We start from the raw sequence: 27,209 nt of genomic DNA, 5'->3' as shown, positions 1-27,209 counted from the left end.
TATCCTAAAACACTTCAGTTCTGGCTGCTACACAGAGAAACCCTGTCTCAAAAACAAACAAGCAAACACACAAAAAGCAAAGAGACCACTCCTCTCAAAGACGAGACCTTTCTCAGCAAGTTGCTGACTTGAAGGTGATCGGTTTCTCCTCCAAAAATTCCCTTCCCTCCCCATCCTCATCATCCTGGTGACTGTGTTTGATTTGTAGACTCATCTGGATGGAGGGACACATGGAAATGGAGGTGCTAAGGACACTGAAGGGGTCTTCCACAGGGGAGGTCAGTGTGCACCTGATGGCCAGAGACAGCGCAGGTCCCCGTCCTCACCTACCTGCAACTGCCTTTATTATTCCTAGTAAGTCAAGATCAGTGGTCTGGAGGTCCTGTACTTGCTCAAGAGGATGTGGACAGGGGCAAGGATGACACTTTCACTCTTTTTGTTACTGTGTTTTGTTTTGATTTGATTTGAGACAGGGTTTCTATATGTAGCCCTGGCTGTCCTGGAACTTGCCTTGTAGATCAGGCTGGCCTCTGACTCCTGAGTGCAGGGATTAAAGGCGTGTGCCGCCTCACCTGGCCACTTTTCACTCTGCTATACCTGCTTTTCACCTGTATACACATGCGTGGGAGGAGAAAGGGTCACCAGACTCATCTGTGCTCTGTCTTATCTGCATATCTGTTTCCAGCCAATGCAACCACCCTTAGTCTGCCCAGCCCGGCTTCAGCGGTGTCCTATCCCCGAGAGCCAGCCCATCTGGGTGCCCTGGAGCGAGTGACTAGCAGCGAACCAGTTACTGCCACCATTCTGCCACAGCTAAGCACCGGGCCAGGGACCAATAGCACAGTCAGGCTCCTGGATTGGACAGGAGTTTGCACACCTTCAGCTGGGAGTGGCCTACGGGTCAGTGCCCAGGAGGATTGGCAGCTGTGGGGCGGGGCCTGTGGGCTTGAAGGCGGGGCTTGAGGCGGAAAAGCTGAGGCTGGCGGGCGTGGCTTAGAGTGAGTAATCTCCAGGAACAGAACCGTATGTGGGGGCGTGGTGGGGCGGAGGGGGCGGAGTCTATAGACCCCCAGAAGTGTTAGCTGGCAGAGCAAACATAAAGTGTGGGTGACCCAAGGTGGGTGGAGAGCTGATGTAGTAGTTAGTCACGGTCCTCAAATTTTTCTGTATTCCCAGTTCCGAATAAGCGAATATGCGCCATTGAACATGATGGGAGTACAGCGACCGCCAAGCCCTGAACGGCAGCGAGAAAGCCTGGTGGGACATGAAGGTGGCTCTACAGGAGGCGATACGGGCACCCAGTACCCTGGTAGGATCCTGCTTCCGGGGGCTGTGTGTGGGTGGGTGACCCTTGAGCTCCCTGAAGACTCTTGGATGGGAATGTGAAGGGAGGCAGTCCTAAGTGGAGAAAGGCTGAAGGATGCTGTCCAGTAGAAGATGGGCTGTAGGGATGTGGGCGGAGCCTGCATGTGGCAGTCCAGGGTGAGAAGACCTTAGAAGACCCAGCGAGTTTCCACAGATGTCCGCCAGGACCCTCAAGAAGACACCTCTCGGGAACCCCCAGAAGACGCGAGCTCCAGTGGGTACCAGACTTTTGGGCCTCAACAAAGCACTGCCCCAGACCTTGGTTCTTCAGATGACCACTGCCCTCTGCCTTTCCAGAAGCGGTAAGAACGCGGAGTTACAGCCTTTTCCTGCCCTGTTTTTTAGCCCTTGAGGTATCTTTCCGACTTCAGGCTTAGGAGAGTGTGAATACTGTGAATTCTACTGAATTTATAGTGTTTTGGTTGTTTTATTATTATTATTATTATTATTATTATTATTATTATTATTTATTGTTGTTGTTGTTTTGCTTTTTTGGTTTGGTTTTTTGGTTTTTTCCTCTAGTGAGAACGTTCCTTTTGTAGGTCAGTCATAGTAGAGAACTCAGCCTGTACTGTCACCTCTGAGCTCCTAAAGCCCATGAAGAAGAGGAAACATAGGGAGTACCAGAGCCCATCAGAGGAGTCAGAAACAGAGGCCATGGTAAAAAGAGGGGCGCGGCGAGAGAAATGTGAAGCTGGAGCGTCAGCTTTGTAATCTTTCCAGTCCAAGATGGGGGAGGGGGTGGAGATTCTATTGTGCCTGCTCCCATATCTTCTGGTTCCATTTTGAATCAGGTATTAAACCTAATTAAAGGGAGGGAAGGAAGGAGAGAGGGAGAAAGGATGGAGAGAGGGAGGAAGGAAGGAAGGAGAGAGGGAGGAAGAGAGGGAGGGAGGGAGGGAGGGAGGGAGGGAGGGAGGGAGGGAGGGAGGGAGGGAGGGAGGGAGGGACTTAGTATATAGCCCAGGCTGAATTTGGACTTACCCTGTAGATGTGACTGGCCTTGAACCCCTATCTTTCTGCCTCCACCTCCTGACTACTCCTGACCTACAGATCAGTCTCCTAATTTTCTGTGGCTCCCATCATGAACTGGTGTCAGGGTTACAACACACACAAGGGCATTGGTACCTAAGGTGGATGCATGGCAGTGGAAAATGAAATCTTTAGAGTCTAGTACCTAAATGAGAGATCGGGAAACACAGGACTGAAGCTGTAGATGCAGAGTCTCTTGAGCAGGTAAAATCAGCACAGAGCAGATAGTCATGTACTCAGTTTCCCCATCTGGGAATGAGAATTGTAGTCAGGCTGTGTGACAAGGGTACTCATACGAATCTATACCCCCAGTGGTGCAGACCCAAGCAATGAATTGACTTCAGGAGCAGAGTTCCCGCGTATACCCTGCAGGAAACTTTTCCAGTTTCGGGCATAACATTGGACCAGAGAGCCAGGCAGGGGTCAGAGACTAGAGGCTGAACTTACATCCCGACCCATGAGGACAGGAAGCTGGAATTAGTCTTTCTTTCTACAGAAGCAAGAAGAAGGAAAAGATCCAGAGAGTCAGCCTACCACCAGCACCCCAGAGGGCGAAGAGTGGAGCGGAGGCCACCTGGGTATGGCGGCCTGTGTGCAGTTGTTTAAGTGAAGTATTTCTATACTTCCGGAGGTGTGAGACTGAAAGTGTGGGTCGTGGGTGTGGTTGCATATGGTACGTGTAAGCACAGGTTAGTGTATATGAAAGTGACTGAGTGGCCACTTGTGGTTTGTGCATGGCTATATGTTTATTCTTGGGGCTGCTTATCTTGTATCATTCAGCTGCGAGGAGGCCCTCCTGGGAAGTCTGGGCTCGGTATCTGAAGACCTGAGGAGCTGTGTAGTATTACTTCCCTTTGGTGGTATTGGCAAGCCCACGCTGGTCACTAGCCTGACCTTTCTGATCTTCTGGTTCTAAGGAAGAGGTCCTTCAGAGTTGGCTTCAGCCCTCAGGCGCGTTGTTAGTATTTCTGTAATCCCAGGTGACAGCTGTCAGCTGGATTTAAGCAGAGCTTACCATACTGGTAATCATCTATGTAGCCATTTTATATCTTCCGTCCCCAACACTTAAATTATATCAACCCAGGGTCTGAATTTATTTGTTTATTTATAGTTTTATTGCATTTATCTATTTGGGGGAGGTGCATGTGCCTCAGAATCTGTTGGCGGACAGATGGCAATTTTCTGGACTCAGGTATCTCCTTCTACCGCATGGTTCCTGGGGGTCAATGATTGGTCATCAGACTTGGCAGCAAGTGCCCTTACACGCTGAGTCATCCTGCCAGCCTGGGGCTGAGGTTATTAATCACTCTGTTGGATGTTTAGCCTGGTATGGAATGCCTGTTCAGTGGGTGAATTGTGCCCATCAGTGGTCATCCCCACAAACCACCTTTATCCCCCAAATTACCAGCAGTTTGCCTTCTGCATATATAGATTGCCTGTTTGGACCATTTTATTCAAATAGCATCATGCATGTTGAACTTTGTGGTTGTCTTCTTTCTCCTTAGCATGGTGGTATCAAAGTCTAGCAATATTTTAATATCCATGGGGACTGTTTTCTCTTTTCCTGAATAACATCCATGCCGTGATTTGTTAGAGGGAGCCACTCATTAGTTTCCGGCCACCTCGCTAGCTTAGCCCAAAAATAATCACACAGAAACTGTATTAATTAAATCACTGTTTGGCCTATTAGCTCTAGCTTCTTACTGGCTAACTCTTACATCTTAATTTAACCCATTTCTATTAATCTGTGTATCACCATGTGGCTGTGCCTTACTGGCTAAAGTTTCAAGCTTCTATCTCCCGTGGCTCCATGGCTTCTCCCTGACTCTGCCTTCCTCCTCCCATGCTGTAGGCCAAGGCAGTTTCTTTATTCATTAACCAACAAAAGCAACACATAGACAGAAGGACTTCCCACACCATTCATCAGTTGATGGGCAGATCACTTCTAATTTGGGCTGTTATATTCTCTTATCTGAATTATTATACAAGCTTTTTTGTAGACATATGCTTTGTTTGTATTGGGCTTATACCTAGGAGTGAAATTTTCTTTCACATAATAGCTCTGTGTTTGTCATCTGGATATATTACTTGGCTGTTTTCCAAAGTGACTGTACTGGAATCTTGCATCCCCAACAGAATGTGCAGGGTTCTAGCTTATCCCTGTCCTCAACACTTGGTGATTCTGTTTTTCCATCTTCGCCATCCTGTGGGATGTCTCCCTGTTGTTTGGATTTGTGTTTTCCTAATGACTAGTAAGTGATACGTGACATCTCTTTTATGAATTTATTGTCCATTTATATATTTTCTTTTCTTTTTTTTTTTACTTTTTTTTCTTACCCTATACTAACGAGGACATTTATATATTTTCTTTGGAGAAATTTAGACCCTTGCTCACTTTTAAATTGGGTGTAAGAAACTGATGCTATGCTGAACTGCTATAGTGACATATGGGCTTGGCAGGGCCTCAGAATAAGTGCAGTTCAGAACAGATGACGTGCCAGTATGCCAACTCCAGGGACTCTGTCTGCCTTCTTACTTGCTTTCTCTTCCTCTCTTCCTCCCCGACCGTTTTCTTTCAAAATTTCTTTTGGGCTTTTTAGGATGATTTTCTGTTTTGTTTTGAAACAGGTCTCACTGTGTAGCCCTGGGCTGGCCTGAAACTTGCTACACAGAACAGACTGGCCTCCAATTCAGAGATCCATCTGTCTTTGCTTCCCTGGCACTGGGATTAAAGACGTGTACCACCACTCCTGGACCTTTATTTTGGAGTCAGAGTCACATTATACTACCTCAAAGGAATGATTCTCCTGCCTCAGCCAAGTACTGAGATTATAAGGCATTTACCATCCCATCTGGTTTAGTGAGGTGTCTTTATTTTTTGGGACAAGGTCTTAGCCTTTGGCTCCAGATAGCCTCTGATTTACAGTTTTCCTGGCTCTGATTTGCAGATCTTGAGTTACAGGCATGTGCCACCTCACCCAGCTTAGAGATGTTCTGATGTTTGTTTGTTTGTTTGTGACATCTTCTCATTCTGTAAGCCCAGGCTGGCCTGGAACTCACCTTGCATCTCATGCCAACTTTGCCTCTGCCTCCCTAGAGCTGGAATTATAGGCATATGCTACCATGTTCTGCTGTAGAAACATTTTCTTAACAGAAGTTCCTAATCCAAATATCCATGCAAAGTCTACAAACCCTTCATTTTGGGGGAGATGATGGTCCCTGGCTTTCATTAGTTTCTCAGAATAATTCCTCAATAGAAGCATGTTCATGGGCAGTGCCCTCAAGACCTAGTCATCTCTCCCCACCCCATCCCTCTTTTAGACAGGATCTTACTATGTAGCCTTAGATGGTCCATGGTGTTGGCATCCTGCTTGCTGCATTTTCTCCCTCTATCCTCTAGATATTGTCTACTATGTATCAGGCACTGGCTAGGAGCTAAGCATTCAGAGTGAGCTAGACACCAAGTCTTGCCTAAGGAGGTCACAGTTGCAGAGATGAATATATAGACAAGTAGCTATCATATAACAGTATGATGTATAATATATAATATAACAGTATGTTATATATCATATAACAGGTATTATGTGTGAAGTATGTAAATACAAAACTGTTTCACAGGACAACTGCCATGTGCAGTCAGTCATTTCATGACTTGGTACAGCCATCCGCCCTTTCTCTAGTCATATAATAAACACTTGCTGAACATCTGTCCCCTGTGAAACCCTAACTAATGCTGCAGCTGGATCTGGGTCTTAGAGAGTGAGAAAAAGTTAGGAGGGTGGAAGAAAATTGTGGCGTGGGATACCTGAAATAGAGGGCTCAGTCTGTGTAAACTCACAGTCACAGAGGCACCGAGGTTCATGGTAAAGCATAAGCAGGAGGGGGTGGTTAGTTCCCAGGTGCCAGTTTTGTGTCTGGTTTTGTTCTTTAGTTTGAAATGAGAAGATATTGTGGGGGGAAAAAAGAAACCTCCTTACGTCAGAGATATTTAGAGCAAGGACTAAATGAGAAGGTGGAGACAGACTCAAGAGAGACACAGGAGTTAGAATCAGCAGGACTGGAGGATTCTGGGGAGTAGAGAAGCACACAGGTCACTGCCAGGTTCCTGGCTGGATGAATGGATGGAAGTATCACTGACTGGGATAAACAGCACCAAAAGGGCCCCAAGCTTTGTTGTAGTCCTTTCCAGGTTGGCTTTGACCAGGCTGAGCTTGCCAAGGGCATCTCAGGAAGCAGGAACAAGCAAAGGAGCACTTCTGGAAGCCGGAAGGAATCCGTTTTACAGCTGGCCTCTGTGATGCCTTCATACAAATCATGTAAAAATGCCTCATATTCGTAGACCAGTCAGAAGCGGGCTCCTTCTTCCCTATAGACAGCTGTAGTTGGACTTTCTTGTCAGACTTTCTTTTGGGACTGATTTTGTTTCTTCATGCTCCTGCTCAGGGAGTATAGATGAAGCTGTGTAGAGAGCTAGGAGAGCTGGGAGGGCTGTAGCAGGAGTCTTACTCAGGACAAAGGATGCCCTGAAGGGATGTGTACTAGATTTGGCATTGACATCAATCTCCAAGAGAGAGAGTTTGATAGCTTGGTTGATCAGTTGATGAACAAAATATATGTCTTAGCTCAGTTGGGTCAGGTCATCAGGAGCTCAAGGTTTGGTGCAGTGACTAAGGAATTTAGGCAGCTGTAGAACAAACTTGAGTTCCACTGAGGAACGAACCATCTTCCTGAGCAACAAACCACCACAAGCTGGAATGATCCAAGGCTGAGTGAACCAGAGCAAGGAAGAGTTGGGTTAATCTGTCTTAAGAGCAGGAAGACTCAGTAACCTGACTCTAGTCTTGGTGTTTCATAAAAACCTCTCCTGACCCACGTGTTTCAGAATCCTCACATGCGCCCTATGCTAGATTGTAGAAGGAGCGGCAGACTGCATTCCTGCTGCCTGGCTCCCAGCCACCCGGCTAGTTTATACCCCGAAATAACAACATACAAATTGTATTCACTTAAACACTGCTTGGCCCATTATATCTAGCCTCTTCTTGGCTAACTCTCATATCTTGTTTAACCCATTTCTAATAATCTGTGTAGCACCACGAGGTGGTGTCTTACCGGGAAAGATTCAGCATGTCTGACCTGGTGGCTGGCTCAATTGCATCTGCCCTGGAAAGGAGAGGCATGGCATCTAGTTCACTCACTTCCCTTCTTCCCAGCATTCTGTTCTGTCTACTCCACCTACCTAATTTTCTGACCTATCAGGCCAAGCAGTTTTCTTTATTGATTAACCAATGAAACAACAGATTGACAAATGACCTTCCCACATCACTAGATGACATCACAAAACTGAGTCCATTGCCAAAATGCAAGCCAATGTCGTTGGGTCTCTGGTTGTCTGTGGCCTTCAATGGAAGGCACCTCAGCTGAGCTGCTCAGCCTACTGGTGGTAACTGGTTGTCACAGCTTTTAAAGAGTCCTGTGCAGGACTGGAGAGATGTCTCAGAGATTAAGAACGCTGGCTGTTCTTCCAGAGGTCCCAAGTTCAATTCCCAGTAAACACATGATGGTTCACAACCATCTATTATGAGATCTGGAACTCTCTTCTGTCATACAGGCAGAACATTGTATACATAATAAATAAACAAAAATTTTAAAAAAAAGAGTCCTGTGTGTGGAGGCCAGGAGTTTACCAGCAGGAACATGTCCCATCCTTCCCGCCCGGGTCCTCTTAGGGTTATGAACAAGACCCAAACTGTAGACTCTGGAAGTACTTCATTCATATCTGTGTGTGTCCCCCACCTCTTTCTCTGTGTGTGTTTGCACACACTCATGTCCATGAATGCATGTACCCATCACATACACATGTGCCCACCCTCGACATGTACATGTCTGGGAAGACTGTGGGATTGGTCTGTGTGCTGGAGCACACCAGGTTCACACCCATATCTGTATGTCTATGCCTGTAAGTAGTTAAGAAAACACTCTTTAGAAAGGTTTCTTACTTTTGTGTGTTCTGTCCTTCACTTTTTCCTCCCTGCTCTCCCTCCTACTTCTCTCCCTCCTCCTCTTCCCTTTGTGAGCTTAGGTAGCAGTGCGACTAAGTCCTCTGGCTCAGGCTTCATTGCTAATCCTCACCCTGCACATGTCCAAGGACAGCGTGGCTGATACTTTGTGATCTTAGTTGCTGTGTAATCCAAAGGGCATCTGCTGACAGTGGCTTGAGGGTGGAGGAGAAACAGAATCTGTGACCTCGCCTCAAGTCTGAGCCCCCTGTGCCTGACACTGGTCTAGCTGAGTGTGGCAAGAGGTCTGTGTGGACAGACAAAGGTTTGCTTGTAGAACTTAGTCAGGGGAAACTGAGGAAGATTGTCCATGCCTTGGCAGCAACCGAGGAACCAGCCTGCTTGTTTTGTCTTTGTAGTGTCGGAGGAGAAGAAGGAAGGCTGGTCCTGGGAGTCCTACCTGGAGGAGCAGAAGGCTGTCACTGCCCCAGTCAGCCTCTTCCAGGATGTGAGTTGGACAATTTCAGTCTAAGGAGATTTTATCTTCTTAATTCAGGGACTCACCACCGAGCGCAGGGCTTCTAGTGTTTTCTTCTAGACAATCCTTGACATACTAGCAAGATGAAGATGTCTAGAGTTGAAAAGAGTATCCTGTAAGGGACTTCCTGGGTGGGAAGAAGTAGGGAGGTGCCCTCCAGGCCCCCCCCCCCATCTGCTGACTTGTAGGTTCTGGTATCTTTTCTGCAGTTTAACACTGACCTCACCATGAGGTAGGTGGGCAAACCCTTACCTCTAGCCCTGATCCAGCCCTTCAGAATAGTCCTGAAGCTCTCTCGCCCTCTGGGGACCCCTTGCAGGACAGATCCCCAATAAGTCACCCCTTTGAGACCAGCAGGCAGATGGGGCCTAAGGGAGCTCCTTCACCTCATGCCCATGAGGCAAGGATAAGGCTGGATGGAAGCCGGGTCCTCTCCACTCTGTGCGTTGACAGTCCCAGGCAGTCGCCCCTAACAAGAATGGCTTCAAACTGGGCATGAAGCTGGAAGGCATTGACCCTCAACACCCGTCCATGTACTTCATCCTCACCGTGGCAGAGGTGAGCTGGAAACACCCTCCCAGTGTCTCAGTGTAGAGTGATGGAGCCGTTGTGGGTAGCGGTGAGAGGCACTGCTTTACCTCAGGGATCCATTGGAATATAGGGAAGGCTAAAGGCAAAGACTGGGAAGCAGACGGGGAACAGCAGGACACTGGTATCACTAAAGAGTATAAGTTGTTTTTGCTGGGGGGTGGGGTAGATATGAAAGATCCAAAAGGCAGGGATGCTGTCTCGAATCAAATAGGGCCCTATCCTCTAGGAAGGGAATCTGTGAGATGGGCACAGCAGTACAGGCCAAGGGCTTGCAGATCAAGGAATATTCCATTTGGTCTAAGTGGGCAGGGAAAGTGTAGGAAGGCCTATCTGCTGCCACCTGTGTTTGAGCAGGAAATTCCAAGCAGATGCAGCAAAATGGTTCCTGGGGCATGAGATGGTGTGAGCATAGCAGGGTATACTGAGTGTACGGTGAGAGACTGTAGCTGGAGGAAAGAGTCCAAGGGCACAGGACGATCTGGAGTACTTTCTGCTTCCTGTCTGGGGCTTAGGAGGGCAGCAGGCTGCCACCCACCATGCCCTCAGCACCCAGGGCACCTGCTAGCATTGGATCCTTAGGACTTCAGGCTGGACCAGGAAAGGTGGAGGAGTGGGAAGGTGGTATCTGCTGGCACTGACGTGCCTCTGACTCTTGCCGCGGCCAGGTGTGCGGCTACCGCCTGCGCCTGCACTTTGATGGATATTCTGAGTGCCATGACTTCTGGATCAATGCCAACTCCCCTGACATTCATCCTGCTGGTTGGTTTGAGAAGACTGGGCACAAGCTGCAGCCTCCCAAGGGTAAGACCTCCCTGGGTTCATCCCTGGAAGACAGTGAGTCCCCAGACCCATCCCTTACTCCCTTCAGGTCACCCTGCATCCCACTTTTTTTTTTTTAAGCCCAAAACTTTGGCTACTTTCTCTGTCCCATTGTGATACAACCACCCTGAGGCTTCTAAACTCTTTGAGTGTTCACCAGGTCCCATCTTCCTTTAGCAGAGGGGCCCTGAGGGTTTGGGGGACCTCAGACCTGCCTGTTTCTACTTCATTCCTGGGGTCCTCACCATGGCCCAGCCTCTGCACAGCGTTCTCTTCATTCCCCCGAGGGGCCCAGGTTACAAGGCAGAGGAGTTCAGCTGGAGCCAGTACCTGCGCAGTACAAGAGCTCAGGCAGCCCCCAAGCACCTGTTCGTAAGCCAGAGCCAGGTGAGTATCTGGGCACAGGTGAATACCACCCTCAGGCCAGAGTCGCTGTAGCCAGCGCGGGGAATCTGGGCACAGGTGAATACCACCCTCAGGCCAGAGTCGCTGCAGCCAGCGCGGGGAATCTGGGCACAGGTGAATACCACCCTCAGGCCAGAGTCGCTGTAGCCAGCGCGGGGAATCTGACTTGGCAGAATGGAGCATGGAGCACAGGGGTTGCTCTCAGCTCTCTCTTCTGGCTCAAGAGGCATGTCTGGGGAAACGTCAAAGCCAAAATGGGGGATGCTCATTACACATTCCCGTCTCCTCCTTCCATCCATTTTCTTTCAAATTCCTTTTTCTTACATTTATTTTGTGTGTGTTGCACATGCCTCTTAGCACATCTATAGGAGGTCAGAGGATAACTTGTGGGAGTGGGTTTTCCACTCCCACCATGTGGACCCAGGGGTTCAAACTCAGAGAGTGCGCCTTGATGGCAGGTGCTTCTGCCCCCAAATCATCTCACCAGCCCTCATCCATTTTGTTGCTATCACGAAGTATTTAACCTGACCAATACAGAAATAAAGGAGCCTTATTTTATCTTGTAGCTTCAGAAGCAGAAAGTCCATGACTAGATAGCCCTTTCTGTTGAACCTCTGAGGGGGCTTCATGGCAGATGGCCCCACACTGCTGAAGGCTGTGTGGAGGAGATCACAGGAAGCCAGAGGGATTTAAGCACAATAAGCTTGCTTGCTTCCCCCCTCCCCATTTTGCTTTTTTTTTTTTTTTTTTTTTTTTTTGAGATAGGGTTTCTCTGCCTAGCCCTGACTATTCTGGAACTCACTCCATAGTTTAGGCTGGCCTTGAACTCAGAGATCCATCTGCCTCTGCCTTGCAAGTGCTGGGATTAAAGGCGTGCATCACCTCTGCCTGGCTCAAGCTTTATTTCCTTTTACAGTTTATTTTACAGGTGTGTGTGTGTGTGTGTGTGGTGTGCATTGCCAGTGCCTGTGTGCTGCAGAGCCCAGAAGAGGGCATCAGAACCTAGAGCAGAAGTTACAAACACTTGCAGGCCATGGGTGCTGGGATCTGAACTCCAGTCCTTGTGATTGAGCAACAAGCACTCTTAATCACTGAGCCATCTCTCCAGCCTGCTTTCTATTCTTTTAATAAGGATTCAATCTCTCCATGACTAGCCAGGGGTCTCCAGTCCCCTGCTAGCAAAGGACCCTTTGGGGAAGCGCAAACCATAGCATTCTAAGCTGCAGAATCCTCCCCCATATATGCCCCAGAAGCCTAGCCGACTGCTGCAGCCTGGACACTAACTCGTCATGGCTCAGATGTTTTTCCTCTGGTCTGCTCTGCACCTCAATGGAATGAGGTCAAAGTCTGTTCTGACCGCCTTCCCCTTTGCTCACATCCCCATCAGCTCACCTCCTGGTGTTAATCTGCTCAGAGGCGGGTGGCGGTGTGAGCAGTTAGTTAAGTATCACATAACCCCAAGCAAAGGGTCTGAGAGATAGGGAGCTCCTGTTGAAAGTACTTCCATACTGGGGGCTGGACGTGCATCTTAGTAGAGTGTCACTTGCCACCATGACCGTATTGAAAGGTCAGGGACTCCATCATGCTGTTAACAGGGACAGTTACTCTCCCATTCCAGTCTGGCCCCAAAGACTTTATTTGGGGTCAAGAGGTAATTAATAGGGGCCCACCTCCTAGTCATGGGAAATGCAGATTTTTTTATAATACTTTTTTTGCGGGGTGGTTGAGACAGGGTTTCTCTGTGTAGCTTTGGAGCCTGTCCTGGAACTCGCTCTGTAGACCAGGCTGGCCTCGAACTCACAGAGATCCACCTGACTCTGCCTCCCAAGTGCTAGGATTAAAGGCATGCACCACTATCACCTGGCAAATTATTATTATTATTATTATTATTATTATTATTATTATTATGTGTGTATCTGTGTGTGTATCTGTGTCAGAGAACAACTCCCCTTTTTGTTTTAGGTTTTTTTTTTCTTTGTTTCAAGACAGAGTTTCTCTGTTTAGTCTAGGCTATCCAGGAACTCACTCCATAGATCAGGCTGGCCTTGAATTTACAAAGATCTGCCTGTCTCTGCCTCCCAAGTGCTGGGATTAGAGGCATGGGCCACCTTTGTCCAGTCTGGAAATGCAGATTTTTAAGTCAACTGTTTGACCTCTGGCCCTGGCATTAACTGCATTGTGTTCTGGGTCACAGATGTCACTTCTAGGAGGAGAATGACTGTCTTAGGCAGGCGCTTAGAAATGAGGAAGTGCTGTCTTTGAAGCTTCTGTTTGTGGCAACCACGCAGTCAATACTAGTTCCCTGGCCGCTCCCTGCTCCCTTCAGGGGTGGAACACAGCAGCGCTCCCTCCCCCAGCACCCAACTACTGCCCCAGCTGCCTTAGGCAAGCCTGGCAAGGCTCCTTCCATTAGGGGAGACTTGTCCTCAGCCTGCTGGGACTTTTGGGTAAATACATAGTCCCTGACCTTCTCCCACAAGTCAAGATTGTGACGGTCATTGCACTTGGAGGACAGAAGTCCCTGAGTGGCCCAGAGCAACCCTCATTCCCTGCCTATTTCTCCCTCATGCCCACTTCCCACTCCCAGGCAATCCATGCAGAGAACCAGCTCCTGCGTTGGCTAGCAGCTCTAGCTAGTTCCAGCCACCCTGGCCCTGGCTGTGACAGCCCTCTTCTTATTCCTAGAGTTCTCCCCCAGTGGGCTTCCAGGTGGGCATGAAGCTGGAGGCTGTGGACCGCATGAACCCATCCCTCGTCTGTGTGGCCAGTGTGACGGATGTGGTAGACGGTCGCTTCCTGGTGCACTTTGACAACTGGGATGATACTTATGACTACTGGTACTGGGACCTTCTGGGGAAGAGGCACCAGGGGAGGAAGCATCCCCTGTAGGACCTCAGACACCATGTGGCCCTACCCAGTTATTCAGATATTGCTCTGGATTTGGGGGGGGGGATAGCGAGCTGTCCTGGATTTGAGCTGAGTCACGGGTTACAAAGCTCAGTGTTTCCTACTTGATCAGAAAATACCTTGATTAAGAAGTGTGTGAACGTGCACACGCGTGCATGTACACACAACATAAATCTTTATTAGCTCTTATGGTGTGATAGAGTTTTCAGTCAATGTGGCAGTTTTCTGATCCAATGTTAATCACCCATGTCCCTCTCACCAAGAAGGAGGCTGAGGAAATCCCCGGTGCCATGGTGTGGGGGCAGCAGGCTCAGCCCTCCCCAGTTCTCCTAGGACAATGACGTACTCTTGGGTTTCAGGTGTGATCCCAGCAGTCCCTACATCCACCCAGTGGGCTGGTGCCAGAAGCATGGGAAGCCGCTCACCCCTCCACAAGGTGAGGCTGCTGCCTGAGCACGCATCCTTCCTAGGCTGGGCCCTCACTCCCTCCTTGTCTCTCAGCATGTGAGACTTGGTCCCTGCACCTCCTTAGCAGGCCCTTTAGGACAGGGTAGGGAGCAGATTGGGCCTGGAGCCTTACATTTGGGGTTTAAAAAAGGAAAGTTAGAGGGCTCCCTCAAGCATGCAGGGGTCTAAAACAAAGGACGTACATCCTTCACTTAGGACCACCGCTGGCCCAAGTGTAGCAAAGGTTTGGATAGGACTAAGAGCAATGAGGCCATAAGGGATGAGAGCTAGGATTCCAACAACCCTGAGCTCTTGTGGTTCCGTGGGCTTAGTTCTCACCAGGACCCATCTGCCCCAGGAGCCCTATGCAAGCATCTAATTGGGGTCACAGTCACATGGCAGAAGTTTCTTCTCCAAGTGTTTCCGCCCCTTCCATGTTCTTTTGTTTGTTTTGTTGCTGTTGTTTTTTTGAGACAGGGTTTCCCTGTGTAACCCTGGCCTCAGATTCTTAGAGATACCGCTGCCTCTGCCTCCCGTGTGCTGTAATTAAAGGCGTGTGCCACCACCCCTGGCTTCCTTCCATGTTCTTGATCCCAGCTAGGGATAGAGTTCCCTGAGCCACCTGGCTGGCTCAGCTGTTGCCCTCACCTCCTTTCCAGACTATCCAGACCCTGATAGCTTCTGCTGGGAGAATTATCTAGAAGAAACTGGGACCTCAGCTGTGCCCACTTGGGCCTTCAAAGTGGTAAGTGGACTCTCGCCTTCCCTAGAGCTGAGCTTAGGAAGACGTGGTCCTGTCAGTCAGCCAGTGGACGGCTTCGGCCAAGACAGTCCTCCCTGTGGCTCTCTTCCTGGAGCTTCAGCTCCTCAGAGCTGGGCCTTAGCCTCAAAGCTGTCTCCCCACAGAGACCCCCTCACAGCTTCCTGGTCAACATGAAGCTGGAGGCTGTGGACCGCCGGAACCCAGCACTGATTCGGGTAGCCAGCGTGGAAGATGTGGAGGACCATCGGATAAAGGTGGCTCTGGGACCCTAGGCCTGGGGGAGTGGACAGGTCAGTGGGACAGGAATTCTCTAGAATGCTTAGAGGTCAGGGCATGGCATGAACTAGGAAGCTGAAGACCCCAGACCTTTCTTTTCTTATCTGTGATTCACTGTTTTAGGCCTGGAAGGGTCCCTTTTCCTCTACAAGCCTTAATCTTATCATCTGTAAAATGGGTCTAATAACCCTTGTCCTACACAGGGACTTAATGGAGATGAAAACACGTAGCTGAGAACAGTTACTGTGTAGATGGCCCCCTGTATTCATCTCCAAGATCTTGGCCTAGGCATAGGGAGCACGTCAGAGCCCAGAGGACCTCCTGACTGAGCCGGGCTCCACGAACAACACTTGACCCCCAAGGGCCTTTCTTTCCCAGCTCCACTTTGATGGCTGGAGTCACAACTATGACTTCTGGATCGACGCCGACCACCCGGACATCCACCCTGCAGGCTGGTGCTCCAAGACAGGACATCCCCTGGAGCCTCCTCTCCGTGTGTACTCTCAGGACACGCTGCTAACTTTCCATTTCCACCAACCTCTGACAGCCCTCTCGGGTTCCAGTGCCCTAAGCGAGCCTGGGATGCCCAGCCCCCTACCACCCCCACCCCGGACTTCCTGCCTCATTAAACCAAGGCATGCCCACAGGTCCCAGCAAAGTATAAAAAAGTCAAACCTTCCTTCCCCATGATAGCTGATAACCGATGGTAGGAATGGGCACAGCTTGGCTCAGGGCCTGGTCTCCAAGGAACTAGTTCTGGGTACCGACCCCCCCCCCACCACATGCACACTGTCCCTTCTTTGTCCCTTTCTCCTGTCTCCAGAACTCCATGCTGACTTCTCTTTTGCCCCTGTAGGGCCCAGAGAATCCAGCTCTGCCTCACCTGGGAGCTGCCCCACGCTCAGCCACAGGAGCCCGCCCCACACAAAGCCCTCCAAATACAGCTTTCACCAGCGGTAAGTAAAACAACAGCCGAGGTCCAGAGTGAAGCAGGTATCGTTCAGGGAAGAGTCTTTTACAGCTGTGGAGTGAGACCCATCAGCATTCCCCAGGACCCAGGGCCAAGGTTAGGGGGTGCTCGTTAGAGACAAGTGGGTCCACCCAACTAAAGCCTTCATCTCCCCAGGAAGTGCCCCACTCCTGGCTGTGATGGCTCTGGCCACGTTACAGGCAAGTTCACGGCTCACCACTGCCTCTCTGGCTGCCCGCTGGCCGAGAGGAACCAGAGTCGGCTGAAAGCAGAGCTGTCTGACTCGGAGACGGCAGCCAGGAAGAAGAACCTGTCTAATTTGTCCCCAAGGAAGAAGCCCCGCCATCATGGCCGGTGCGGAGGCCAGGGAGTCAGGTCCTGGGCTTCACGGGTGTGGGGCCTCGTGTCTTCTTGGGCCAGCCACTGATCCTCTGCTGCGGGCCCCGGTCCCTCTCTCTCCAGGATTGGACGTCCTCCAAAGTATCGCAAGAGTCCGCAAGAAGATTTCCAAGGTGAGTGAGTCCAGTTGACAGAGGATACTGAGCAGGGGGCCTGTGATTGATGGAAACAGACACCAGGGCAGTGGAATGATAGCACAGGGGGCAAGAGCACAGGATGATGATGGAGGAGTTATTTTCATTTAATAAAAAAACTGCCTTGGCCCATTTATAGGCCAGCCCTTAGGTGGGTGGAGTAAACAGACAGAATGCTGGGAGAAAGAAGCCGAGTCAGGAGTCGCCATGATTCTCCCACTCCAGACAGACACAGGTTAAGATCTTTCCTGGTAAGCCAGCTCATGGTGCTACACAGAATATTAGAAATGGGTTAGATCAATATGTAAGAGCTAGCCAATAAGAGGTTGGAACTAATGGGCCAGACAGTGATTAAAAGAATACAGTTTCCGTGTAATTATTTCGGGGCATAAGGTAGCCATGCGGGCGGCTGGGTGCCGGGGACGCAGCCCCGCCGCTCATATTACTACAGGATGAGGCCTTGAGTGGCCAAGGCTTCTGGACTTTCTAGGAGTCTGTGGAAAAGGGGATGGGGGGCTGGATTTCCACAAGGTGGAGCAATGGCCCTGCTCTGTTCGTCTGATTCTACGCTTCCTCAGGAGACCATGGCTGTCAGTCGTATGACCTTGAGCAAGCCACTTTCCTCACTTGAGAGCATTGGGAGTCACTGGCTGAGCTGGCGATGGTGGCTACTATTACCGTTCACTGAGCCAGGCACTGCGATGAGCACTTTGTAGCTGCCTTCTCCCGCTCTCCAGCCTCCCGTGCTGTGTCTAACTAGTGAGGAATGGGAGGCTCAGAGACGAAATCATTTGCTCAGGGTTATTCACCTTCTGAGGGGCTGAGCTGGAATTCAAACTTGGACCTGATGTCTGCCACAGGACATTAGGCTTAAAGTCCTGTGCCCTAATGTCATCTCAGTGCCCATTCCCCTTGGGTTCATTTGCGTGGATTTATGTAACAAAATACCACAGACTACTGGGTGGCCTAAAGAGCAGACATGTATTCACCTCACAGTTCTGGAGCTGCAGGTGTCTGGATTGCTATCTTCTCGGACCTTTCTCCCGGTGCACAGATCACTGGCTGCTTGCACCCTTGCTGCTCTGTCTTGTGTGAGCATCCCTGGTGTCTCACACCAGATTCCCTGAGCCTGGCGTCCTCAGTCAGATGCTGAGAATAATAAAAGCTCACGGTGTGTTCAGCACAGCTAACTGCACACCAGTCGGAAGCTCGTGCCTGGAAGACCCCACCCCCACCCCGGCTTCTCTCTTTACTGTTTCCTCCTGATGGAAACAGAAGATAGCTTTCGTAGCCTCAGGTCTGAATGCCAGGCATTTTGGCTAACGTCTGGGTCCTCCCTAGGAAGCTATCTCAGCCAGGGTCAGGCTATAGTAGGCCTCTCTCCTGCCTGCCATGGTACTTTGGTCAGCTCCCATGTGCAGGACTATATTCTAACCACCAGAGGGCACCTCCTGACTGAATGTGGAGGAGTTGGGGGGTGGGGAGTGAGTGATGCCATGGTGTGCACGTGGAGGTCAGAGGACAACTTCGTCATGTCTGTTCTCTCTTTCTACCTTTATATGGGCTTGGGGAATCTAGTTCAAGTTCTCAGGCTTGTACAGCCTATACCTTACGTACCTTTACCTGCTAAGCCCTCTCTCCAGCCCAGAAGTCAGTCTTTCCAGTGGTTACAGCTATGGCCAAAGGAAAAGGGAGGGACTCAGGCCTCACCCTGGCCCCTAAGGCATCTCAGGGACAGAGCCTAGGTCTCTCATCTCACAGAGGGCTGTCTGCTGTACCGGCTGGCCTTTAACCAGGAAGGGACCCTGGCCGCAGCTGCCCCTTCTAGAGGAGACTACTCACACACATCTACAGTAGACCTCGATGCAGGGTCCAGATGCGCACATGACCGTCCCATCAGGGAACACCACCTGGCCCTTGGCTGTGCTCATTGCCCAGGTCCCACAAGGGTCACCTCTTTGGAAGAACCTTCTAGCGGTGTGGCTAGATGGTTAAATACAATGCTGCAACTGCTCACTAGAGTCAGGCTCTGTCTGGAGAGTAAGATAGGACCTAGGGTACCATTCGTCCTAAAACATAATCAGGCAGGGGAGGCACAGCCGCTGGGTCACAGCTGGAACTGTGGACTGAGATGCAGAGGCTGCAGGAGAGTGGCAGTGGGTCTGTGGTAGGATCCCAAAGGCCCAGGGTAGGACTACGAGGAGCTGAAGAAGCCACGAGGCTCAGGCTTAGGTAGTGAGATGGGGCGGGATAGTCTGTACCCAGCAGAGGCTGCCATGTAGAAGACGGCGCTGGAATTGCTGCGTTCTGCATCCAGAATTATCAGCAAGCACTAAGAAAGAGCGATTAGCCAGAACTGTGGACCAAGGCAGAGTAGGCCTCCAGGAGAGTGGCCACGCTGCCTGAGGCCCCTGGGCCTAGTGCAGAGGATGGGGTAAGGTTGTCAGCAGTTGAATTGAGTAAAGTTAAAGGGGTGAGTGCCAGACCTGCTAAAGAGGAAGTCAAACAGTGGCATCAGTCACCTGACCCATTGAGCCAGGGATTCCTGAGCGGATGAGGAAGCAAGTGATGGCAGCCTGTGGCTGGACAGCTGATAAGAACTCATTCTCTGGGGCCAGAATGACCCTGTGCAGAGTCCAAAAGGGCTTCAGAAGGGACACAGAACTCAGTACTGATGTCGGGGATGAACTTGTTTGAATGTAAGGGTTGTTTGATGCCACCAGCTCCAAGAGAAAACCCTCACAAGGCCCAGAGTGCCAGGGTTACTCCATACAGTGGGTGCCGAAGCCTGCAAGCAAGCAACCCATTTGGTCAGCCGCATACCAGCTCACCCACGTGGTTCTGCAGGCTTTCGGGAGGGGTCCTCACCCTGTCTGTTGTACCAGCCAGTGTCCCCTGTGTCGTAAGTGTGAGCTCTCCCTAGTGCTAGCCCCCTGCTCTCTGCTCCTGCCTTCTAGCCCTTCCTCCCAGTGTGCTGCACCAGTCCCTCTTCGTGTCCACCTCGCCCACCCACCCCGCTCGCTCACTCTCTCTCTGCTGGGAGCAGCACTGCAAGCTCTTGCCGGGAGTGGCAGGCATCTCAGCCTCCACGGTCTCCAAGTGGACCATTGAAGAGGTATGGAGTCTTTCCTTAGCCTCTCCCCCTCTTCTTCCTGCCCACTAAGCCACACCCTAGGAGGGGGCTCCGGCTAGGGCTGGCTCAGATGGAGCCTCATGCCACTCCTCACAGCCTCCACCTTGGGCTCATCCTTCCTATGCACAGCCCCTTTTGCTGCACAGCAAGGCTAACCAAATCAGTCCTCTTATGGTGGATAGAGAGGGTGGGTCCTGTCAGTCAAGCTGGGACTCTAGCAGGACAGACATACTTTAAGGAACAAGAGACCTTCCCTCATGTACCACCATACAAAGACATGAGGACTTCCTAAGGCTAATAAGAAAGAAACTGCTGGCGTAGTCCAAGGGTCCCCAAGACCATGTAGACTTACCCTCCCCTGGACCCCACCCCCTGGTTAACATTTCTCCTTTGATTTCCAAGGTCTTCGGCTTTGTTCTGACCTTGACAGGCTCTGAGGACCAAGCACGCCTCTTCAAAGATGAGGTAAGGTACAAGTCCAAGGGACAGAGACAAAGTTACTGGCATTGAGATGGCGGAAATCCATTACCCTCACCAGCATTACCTGAGCCCGAGAGGGACCTCTGATGCCCTGCAAGGCAAGACCAGTCATAATTGTCCATGTCTGAGACGTGGCCCTGCTTGGAGACACTGTGTTCAGATCCCCTTTGGGAAGGAAGATGTGTCCTGAAGAAGGAATCCACTTGCTTTTATGCTGTCTTCCCTGGGGCTGTTTGAATTGAAGTGTTTCACAGTTTGGGGTGCTGGGGAGCAAGCACAGCTTCAGCCAGGCCCAACAGATACTCCACTACTGAGCTGCATCCCTGCATACCACTGAACCCAAAGCAGATATTGGGTGGCGTAGGTGTAGATATTTGTTGCAGAGATCTCAACACACGAAAGTTAACGCCCAAGAGCTTAGGGAAGATATGAAGTAGTGGGTTATGGGAAAACGAATGTCGGGTTGAAGGCAGCCTGGGCCAGAATCCTACCTCTCCCAGTTTGAACCGCTTGCCTCTGAACCCACATCCTCCCGTTTTTAAGATGGAGGTAGAGCAAGTGCACTGAAGGCTGCCTGGTAGGTCACTGTGAACTTTAGAAACCAGGAGTGAGTCTTCACTGCAGTATAGCTACATGATTATATCATTGGCATGTGTGTACATCTATCAGGCAACATTATAGAGTCATATAGAAATCCCACCACTATACCAAAAGCCTTATACGGGTGAGACCTCTAGAAATGGTCGTCTGACTTTGTGTGCACAGTTGCCCCTAAATAAAGAACTTTCTTCATGACTCTCTTAATCTGTAGAATTTGACAGTAGAAGGAGCCCTTGAGTGTGTTTGAGTCTTCCTTCCAAATCAGCAGAAGCAGTCCCTTGCCCCAGCACAGTGTGGGCTCAGGTGCCTAAATCTGTGCCCTGTAAGAAAGATGGATGTCTTTAGATCCAGCACAGTCTTGCCCACTGTGCTGCTGATCTTATTTGTGCTTGTCTGGGTGTCTAGCTGGATTCCTGTTTCTAGAACCTTCTGACCAACATGGAGCAAATGCCTGCTCCATGGGTTGCTTGTTGGTTTCACTTTCATTTGTTTGGGGTTTGGTTTGGTTTGGTTTGGTTTGGCTTTGGTGCTGAGGATTGAACCCAGAGCTTCTTGCAAGCTAAGGCTGTTCTTTGCCACTGTTTAGTAGCTAGGCCCTCCACCCCACCATCCCCAGACGAACTGACTGAGGCAAACACCCAACACCACAAGTTTTATGAATGTGTGTACTTGAATCCACCTCCATCAAGACAGACCATTCCCATCACACCAGAAAGTTCTGCCTCAGCCCCCGCTGGTCAGGCCCCATCCCAAAACATAAGCACTGTGGATCATCAAACCTTTTTTAGCACTGTGGATTATAGCACTATAGACTGGGCTTGCCTATTCTTAAATTATGCAGTGGGATCAGACAGCAGGAGCACTGTGGGTCTCTCTCTTCATTACCTGTAGTGTTGGGGGACCCCTTGTGTAGTGCTGTGTACACTCTCAGTTTCTCTCCATCTAATGAACAGGCTGCAGGCCTCTTCTTCATGGACATTTACATGGTTTCTCCTCCTGAGTCCCATACAACCTCCTTCCTCTGTTCTCTTCATCTCTCTCTCTCCCTCCTCACAACTGACTTTTCTCCTCCCTGACTAGAATGCACTCATCAGCCTTCCACACACTTGCTTTGTCTGCCCTGGCATGAGGTTATTAGATTACAGGCACCATCATGATTCACCCGAGGGCTGTGACTCGTGACTTTATACAGTGTTGTTATTGCGCCAGCAATCAGTGGTTGCTCTTCAGGTCATCCACACCCTGCCCATATCAGCATTTCCTGTTACCTCAGAACATTCTAAACAATAGTTCTTGAGCTAAGTAAAACCCACATAAATTGTTTCAGGTTTTATATAGCCCTTAAATATCCTCCATTCTAGGAAGGTAGCCTTTTTCTTCCTTTTCTCATTTTATTTTTTCTCATGACATTTCTAAAAGTCTAGAAGTGAGGACCAGCAGATTAGCTAAGTGGATGGAGGCGCTTGACACCAAGCCTAAAGACCTGAGTTTGATCCCCGGGATTCACATGATGGAAGGAGAGAGCTGACTCCCAAAAATTGTCCTCTGACCCCCACATGCATGTTGGGACATGCACACATCCACATTCGCACCCACACCCACATATACACAAAATAAATGATTGTAATAGGAAAAAATTTAATCTAGAGATCAGATCCAAAGGCTTCGTTAGATCCAAGTGTTCTCTGTCTCTCTGATTTGGGGGAGGGAAAAGGTCAGAGGTAACAGTGCACCCCATGCCGCAGCTCTCAGAATGCAGCATCTGCCCAGCTCGCCATCAGTGGCACTGAGACTGACCAGTGGGCTCTCATGGCACTGCGATGGGCTTTCTCTTGTCTTTGTTTTGTTTTGGCTGCGGGCATTTCACAAATGCGAGATCACATGTGTAGATATGGGGGCTGTTACCACGGTTACAGAAGGAACCCAGGTAGCATTTTTGAAGGACGATTAATGAATGAAACTGCTTAGACCACGAGCCTACCTGGCTTCCTGGGCAGCCTCCCCGCGCCCTGGGCTTAGACGAACCTGGCATTTGGCTCTGTCCTTAGCTGTCACTCTTTTGAAATTCTTAATAACTTTCAAACAAGGAGCTTCACATTTGAATTAAGTATGATGTCCCACAACTGTATAGCAGCAGCTGAATTCTCGAAGCTACTGTTTGTAAGGGCTCCAGGGAGGGTTTTCCAGTATAGACGCTGACACAGACCTGTTAGCAGAAAGAGAAAGAGAAGCTCTATGTGTTCGGTGGGAACCAAGCTGTCCTGATGTCCTTCTCCATTCCCATTGCTGTCTTCCTTTTCTTCTTTTTTCCTTGTCCTTCCTCTTTGCCCCCCTTCCTTTCCCACCTGCCACATGCCCCTTCTCCCCTTCCCACACCCACCTCACATATCTGCCCCTCCCTTCCCCTCACCTGTCCCCCCACCACCCTTTCCTTCTCCTCCGATTTCCTCCTCCCTCTCCCACCCCCTCAGATGATTGACGGCGAGGCCTTCCTTTTGCTGACACAGGCGGACATTGTGAAGATCATGAGTGTCAAGCTGGGCCCAGCCTTGAAGATCTATAACGCCATTCTCATGTTCAAAAACACTGATGACACCTTTAAGTGACTGGCCAGGTGGGACCTCCTCCCGCCCTTGCCAGGCTCTCTCCTCAGACGGTGCTCCTTTCCTGCACTCTGTCCTCACGGTCTGACTAGGGCTGGCCCTTCCCAGAAGGTGTTTGGGAGCAGACGAGCCTGGGCAAGGGAGTCTTGGCCCTCAGTCCTGGAGTCCATTTGTCTCCAGGTTGCCCCAGTGATGGTGTGACTAAACTGAGGCCTGACTGGCACAAAGGAATGCAGGTATCCTGGCACTAGAGTAGACTGCATCTTCAGTTACCTTGGTTATTGTCTTAGGAGTTAGGAGGAACTGGGTCCAGCAGGCATTCTCTACTCAGACCTGTGTCCTTTTTTGGAATCTGTGATTTTTTTTCTCCTTTGCCCTCTCCCCCTTCTAAGAAGTGACCATAACTTTGGCATTCTTATTTTACACAAATGGTGCCTCCTCCCTTTCCACTGTTGGCTGTGTACCCTTCCTCTGCTGCCTGGTTCCTGGCAGTCCCTATCATGGTCCAGCCAGACCCTATGGCTCTTCTCCTGTAGATGTGTAAGTCTCAGAAATATGGGAGCTTCCCATTGGGAGCCCCTGGCTGTCTTTCCCCTTTGCCTCTAAGTGGAGATCCAGAGCCAAGGCACCTTCCTGGACATGTTCCGTTGAGAACCACTCAGCATTGGAGTGGCTACTTCCAGGGCTTGGTTCCAGCAGAGTGAGCAGATGGATGGAGCCCATGTCAAAACAAATGGGGCTCGGGTTCCCTGATGCTGCCTAGACACCAGCAGGTGCGGTCTGCTGGCCGTGGGGAAGATGCAGTCTGGGCTGGTAGGCAGTGCAGGCTGGGATGCCAGACACATTGGAGTCATTGGCCTGAAGGGTATCTCTAGACAGCAAGGTGGCAGCAACATCCTGTCTGTGTCTGTGGATCTCAGCCAAGACATTACACAAGAGTGAGAGGCCTCTGCCAGTCCAGCCTCCTGCCCAGAGAGTGCAGCACTGCCTAGCACACAACCCCTGTGACATCGCATTCGCTCTGTCCCTTAAACACTTCTCATTTTGCTCTTGAGTCTAACAAGGGCCACTTACAGTGGAGAGTTGGAAAGGTTCCCTCTCCGGTCTTTGAAGTCTCTGGTCGCTTACGCCCTTCTTGCCACTCCCTAGCTGCCTCTCACTGCCAGCTGGGTCCCTGCTGGGACTCGGGGACTTGGACCTTTCTGTCCAAGTGGAGATTCAGTCTCCACTCAGTTACTGCCAAACTCGCCTCCCAGCCTACATGGGGAGCACCAGAGCCCAGCAGGAGTCACCCTACCCATAGGTGGAAGCCAGTGCCAAGCTTCATCTGGTGCTGAGGTGGGCCTGCAGGCTGAAGAGCAGGGTCATCCCCCGTGCAGTACACTTGTAAGTCGTGTGTGTGTGTGTGTGCACATACATGTTGGTCAGTCAAAAGTTTCTGTCAGGTATAGGTGTTAGGTGCGGTGTTGGGAATATTAAGGGCTATTTTAAAGCTATGGAGCTTTATTATTTCATCAGAAGTGAGAAAAACAAAGGGTCTGTTGATTTCCTGGTTTAGCCCTTTGGAGACCTCCCCTCCCTAGGCCTTCTAGGGGGAGAGCCATTTAACACCCAGGTAGCCTCAACAGAGCCTGGGTTGCCTTTCCCTTTCAGCCCTCAAGGGTAACTGAGCACAATCTTTCTGGGAGAACACTGCGCAAGAGGGGCCAAGGGGAGGGAGGGTTAGGTTATCAAATGTGACATCATTGCCCCTTTGCTGGGAGTAAAGAGGAGTCAGTCTTTGCTATCTCAACTGTCCGGGTTGTTGTGGAACCTGTCATCTTCTTGTCTTTAGTCTGCCCGGTCACTCGCTGACTGTTGTGTTCTTGACTGGGGCTATAAGACCACACAGCTCCCAGGGAGAGGGACAACAGCCTTTGCCATGCAGCTCGGCCAGTAAGTTACCTGTGGGAAAAGGCCAGATGGACCAAAGGCCTTGGAGAAGAGGGCTCGCAGGCCTCCCAACTCTGAGACCTCAGCTATTCTGCACTAATATCAGACTCTGTGGAAAGAAATCAAATCATAAAAAAGTCAAAAGACATCTGCCTTCTGAGCATTCCACCACCCACTGTGTCCCCAGATGAGACCATTGCACCTTGACCTGGGAGCACAGGAGGAGAGGGAGTGGGTGGCTATTTCTAGCACCCTGCGCCCTGGTCTCTAGCAATGCCAACCACTTACACTTTGTCCCCAGCAGGCTTCTCCAGCCTCTGCCCAGCCCTGGCCTAGGACAGGGATGAACTTTCTGTTTAATTTCTAAGGCAGAGAGAATGGCCCCAGGGTTTGAAAATGAAGCCTGTTTCTACCCTTATTCACACGTGCTAATGATGGAATTACATGTTTATTCTTGTGTGTGTGTGTGTGTGTGTGTGTGTGTGCATTCTTAAAGAAAATCCTCTGGTTTAAACTAAAGTGACTCTTGAGAGAGGAAACATTATAAAGAAAATACATTATGATTTGTCTGTGTATTGTAACAACATAAATAAATTCACATCATTGAACAGTCTGCAGCCAGAGTCTGTTTCTCTTTTTGTGGTGAAATGCCTAGAATACACAGGTGAACATCAGTGCTGCCATGTCTGAGGAGATCATTTCCTTCCCCCTGCTGCTAGGTAGAGGTTCTAGTGTCTCAACCTGTGGGCTGCAACCCCTTTAGGGATTCAAATGACTGTTTCTCAGGGGTTGCCTAAGACCACTGGAAAACACAGATATTGACATAATTCATAATGGAAGCAAAATTACAGGAATGAAGTAACAATGAGAATAATTTATGGTTGAAGGTCACCACAGTATTAGGAATTGTATTAAAGGGTCGCAGCCTTAGGAAGGTTAAGAACCACTTTCCCAGAAAATCTGAATTTAAATTTAAAAGATCCAGCTTATAAAAATAAAAAAAAATGCATTCCAAGGAGAAAGCCAAATTGAGAACACGGTGGAAGGGATTCCCTGCTTAGAAGCACTTGCCTCGGAAAATGTCTCATATTCAGTCACCAAGGTAAACAGAGGCTGTGGCAAAAGTGGGTCAGAGTGTATCTCAGGCTGACGGGAACTTGGCAGGATCATCCACATGGCACTGGTCTCGCAAGCACAAGAGAAGAAAGAGTGACGGGGTAATGGAAGCTTGTTCCAGGGTTCCAGAGAGCTGGGCACCATGCTGTTGGGCCGGATTTTTTTTTTTGAAAGGAGGCCCTGATCACCGTTCTATGAATCTATAAGGGTGGACCCCAAATTGCAGTGATTTCTGAGGTGCCAGGGCTGTGGCGTGCCCACTAAGGACGGATGCAGGTATAAAGTAGCACTAGGCTAAGAGAGAGGTTATCTGTATTGCAGGCAGCAGAGCTGGAGAGGCAGGGCTGCTGAGGGCCATAATATGAGCCCAGATGATTCCACTAAGAGCTCAGGATCCCAGATACGGAGCTGCGGGATTTGGTGTTAGCTAAAGATAGGGCTGTTTAGTAGAGTGCTTGCCTAGCACACAGGAAGCTCAAGATTGTTCCCTGACACCACATGAACCAGGTCTGTGGGTGTACCCCTGCAATTCCAGCACTGGGGAGATAGAGACAGGAAGATGAGAAGCTACATGGTGAGTTTGAGACTAGCCTGAGATACATGAGAGCTATTGTTAAGAAAAAAAGAGACATTCAGTAGTGCCAGAAGCCTTTAATCCCATCACTCGGGTGGATCTCTGAGTTCAAGGCCAGCCTGGTCTACA

At 50.0% G+C, this 27,209-nt stretch overlaps 1 protein-coding gene across 1 annotated transcript; it reads left to right on the top strand.

The window, feature by feature from the left end:
- The first annotated feature begins 218 nt into the window (after positions 1 to 218).
- Positions 219 to 25,887, top strand: L3mbtl1 (L3MBTL histone methyl-lysine binding protein 1). Its single transcript, XM_057780635.1, has 21 exons — positions 219 to 354; positions 686 to 900; positions 1,177 to 1,309; positions 1,520 to 1,667; positions 1,908 to 2,025; positions 2,894 to 2,975; positions 8,813 to 8,901; positions 9,385 to 9,489; positions 10,188 to 10,323; positions 10,637 to 10,728; positions 13,432 to 13,583; positions 14,013 to 14,089; positions 14,760 to 14,845; positions 15,007 to 15,117; positions 15,518 to 15,632; positions 15,996 to 16,095; positions 16,266 to 16,463; positions 16,572 to 16,621; positions 19,600 to 19,757; positions 20,178 to 20,240; positions 23,327 to 25,887. The coding sequence occupies exons 1-21, from the start codon at positions 219 to 221 to the stop codon at positions 23,459 to 23,461; spliced, it is 2,499 nt and encodes an 832-aa protein (XP_057636618.1). The 3' UTR covers positions 23,462 to 25,887.
- Positions 25,888 to 27,209: the final 1,322 nt, after the last annotated feature.

Source organism: Chionomys nivalis, chromosome 9, assembly GCF_950005125.1.
Source record: "Chionomys nivalis chromosome 9, mChiNiv1.1, whole genome shotgun sequence".
Classification (NCBI taxonomy): domain Eukaryota; kingdom Metazoa; phylum Chordata; class Mammalia; order Rodentia; family Cricetidae; genus Chionomys; species Chionomys nivalis.
The sequence above is the reverse complement of the archived record's forward strand: the minus strand, read 5'-3'. Positions and strand labels throughout refer to the sequence as shown.

Excerpts from the sequence above, each read along its gene's own strand:
- L3mbtl1 (XM_057780635.1), top strand. The coding sequence starts at position 219 with ATGGAGGGACACATGGAAATGGAGGTGCTAAGGACACTGAAGGGGTCT. Across the intron at positions 9,490-10,187 it reads TCATCCTCACCGTGGCAGAG|GTGTGCGGCTACCGCCTGCG; the intron begins GTGAGCTGGAAA and ends TGCCGCGGCCAG. Across the intron at positions 19,758-20,177 it reads CCAAGTGGACCATTGAAGAG|GTCTTCGGCTTTGTTCTGAC; the intron begins GTATGGAGTCTT and ends TTGATTTCCAAG.